The sequence below is a fragment of the Vollenhovia emeryi genome, unplaced genomic scaffold (assembly GCF_000949405.1).
Source record: "Vollenhovia emeryi isolate VEMERY1.0 unplaced genomic scaffold, V.emery_V1.0 DF943069.1, whole genome shotgun sequence".
In the NCBI taxonomy this organism is placed as follows: Eukaryota; Metazoa; Arthropoda; class Insecta; order Hymenoptera; family Formicidae; genus Vollenhovia; species Vollenhovia emeryi.
In genome coordinates this window covers 1-2,241 of record NW_011963297.1, presented here as the reverse complement: position 1 = coordinate 2,241, position 2,241 = coordinate 1, and the positions used below count along the sequence as shown (strand labels likewise).

Genomic DNA, 2,241 nt, shown 5'->3' with positions numbered 1-2,241 from the left:
GAAGATGTTACAAATTATATCCGTTCAAAGTGAAATATATTAAAATTTATTTAATCTTGATGATTGTATTAAAATGATCTCAAATAAAAAATTGTGGACTAAAATATTTTTTAAATTTACGAGTATATAAAAAGCTTCAAATTGGTCGACAAACGACTAATGCAATTTTTTAAATTAATAATTTTTATCTTTTCAAAAGTTAAAATACAATCTCAACTAATGTATAAAACAGCGATCAATCGCATATGGAGAACATTTCGAGGGAATAAGATTCCAGTGACACAGTATCGCGTGCTTATCAATACAATTGATCATTGTAATCTGTATCAACGACATCTTCGATAATCTTCTTCAAAACCGATATATCTAATCTAGATTTCTTAAGAGAACTTGTCAATCATTGGACTAGGTATACGGCAGGGGGGCGATGAAATTAGAAACAGATACGTATAAATTCGCGGTCGTCGTTTTCACATCATACTTCGGTCAGTAAACAGACCATGGCGTTGAGAATATTGTGCCTCCTCAGTCTTTTGGCTTTCTCCCACGGTGAGTATTGATCCTCTCGAGTTGACTGATAATAATTCGTCACACAAGCGAATACAAATTAATGTAGTTGCCTTAGAAATATCTTGGCAACAAAATCGCTTTATTGTTTCATATTATTCAAAAATAATTTTCTGTGAATTATATGGCAATCATATATTATACATGAACAGTAATATATAATCGCAAAATTATTGTTAATAACTTTCAACAAATCTTCGTTAAATAACTGCCAATCCGCAGATTTAAAAATGTATTTTAAAATACACCTGAGAAACAAACTTTGTTTTCTTATTTGCGAAAATTGCGTTTCCTGGTTGCATTTTACAAATAATAATAATGTTTTACCGTTGCAGCTGGGATCCTTCCACTCTTTGATCCCAGAATCGTGAATGGAGAGGATGCCAAAATAGGCGAGATACCGTATCAGGTACATGTTATCAAAAGATATCTTCATTAGAAAAATAAACATATATAAACTAGTATATGTAAAATGTTTATATGAAAATACATTCCATTTTAATTAAGCGTAGGAACGTGTACATGAAAATATTACTCGAATAAATGAGCAGATATTAGAAGATTATGATATTTACAGGTGTCTCTTCAAAATCGTGATTCTAACTTCCATTTCTGTGGCGGCTCCATCCTGAACGATAACTATGTTATCACAGCAGCCCACTGTGTTTCCGGGTACATATTATTATTATATTATTCCTACATTTAATAAAATAATTTCATATCATGTTAATACATCAATCAACTATAAATTTTTCGATACGTTCATACAAACATTATTTTACCAATGTAAGAAATATGACTCACTGTTATATATTTAAACGAAAATTTAAGCAATTATAAATTTCGTATTGTAGCAAATCTGCAAGTGAAATAAAAGCTGTTGCTGCAACGATTGACCTAACCAAACCGAAATCGCAGCATAATATCGTAAAAATCATTGTACACGAAGAATATGACGCATCTAATTCCTGGATTAACGATATCGCTCTACTGAAGGTAAGCGGGACTTAAAATTTCTGTTCACTTGATGCAATTACGATCATTCTATTTTTTCTTCTAATCATAAATTACAAATCTCAAGTAAAAACTTTCAGGTTCAAAATCCCTTCAAAGAATCGTTCACCGTCGGACACGTTCCTCTGCCACCAAAATTTCACGACGTTAAGGCTAACGATGTAGCCGTTGTCTCGGGATGGGGCAGACTCTGGGTGAGCCTTTCATCATTCTACTTATCATCCAATCTGTAATTTCCATGTAGAAATTGCTAGTTCCGATTTTTTATATTCAATTATTCTGATATCTGAATACTTATATAAAATATGGTATAAAAGGATAAGTAAATTAAGTGCCATTTCGAGAGCAGCAGTTATAAATATTATACGAAATTGCAGCACAGTGGACCAACTACCCCTAAGCTACAACGAGTCAACATCCTCATCGCTGACCAAAATTACTGCAAGTATATGTACAACAATAGGGGATACAACATCTATTCTACGCAAGTTTGCGCGTACGATCCGTCAATAGAGAAAGGCTCTTGCCAAGTAAGTCTCTCCTAAAATTTTACTTATCATGCATATCTCTCTCTCTCTCTCTCTCTCTCTCTCTCTCTCTCTCTCTCTCTCTCTCTCTCTCTCTCTAATTAACATACTCAATTTATAAACAACGAATTCA

General features: G+C 32.8%; 1 protein-coding gene across 1 annotated transcript; it reads left to right on the top strand.

Annotated features, from left to right (window-relative positions):
- Positions 1-452: 452 nt before the first annotated feature.
- LOC105566846 (mite allergen Der p 3-like) lies at positions 453-2,147 on the top strand. Its single transcript, XM_012021195.1, has 6 exons — positions 453-549; positions 903-976; positions 1,145-1,239; positions 1,422-1,563; positions 1,662-1,775; positions 1,959-2,147. Exons 1-6 carry the CDS (start codon positions 501-503, stop codon positions 2,124-2,126), a joined length of 642 nt encoding a protein of 213 aa, XP_011876585.1. The 5' UTR covers positions 453-500; the 3' UTR covers positions 2,127-2,147.
- The last annotated feature ends 94 nt before the right edge of the window (positions 2,148-2,241 follow it).

Coding starts and splice junctions, on each gene's coding strand:
- LOC105566846 (XM_012021195.1), top strand. CDS start 501: ATGGCGTTGAGAATATTGTGCCTCCTCAGTCTTTTGGCTTTCTCCCAC. Junction 977..1,144: donor TAGGCGAGATACCGTATCAG/GTACATGTTATC, acceptor TGATATTTACAG/GTGTCTCTTCAAAATCGTGA. Junction 1,776..1,958: donor CGGGATGGGGCAGACTCTGG/GTGAGCCTTTCA, acceptor ACGAAATTGCAG/CACAGTGGACCAACTACCCC.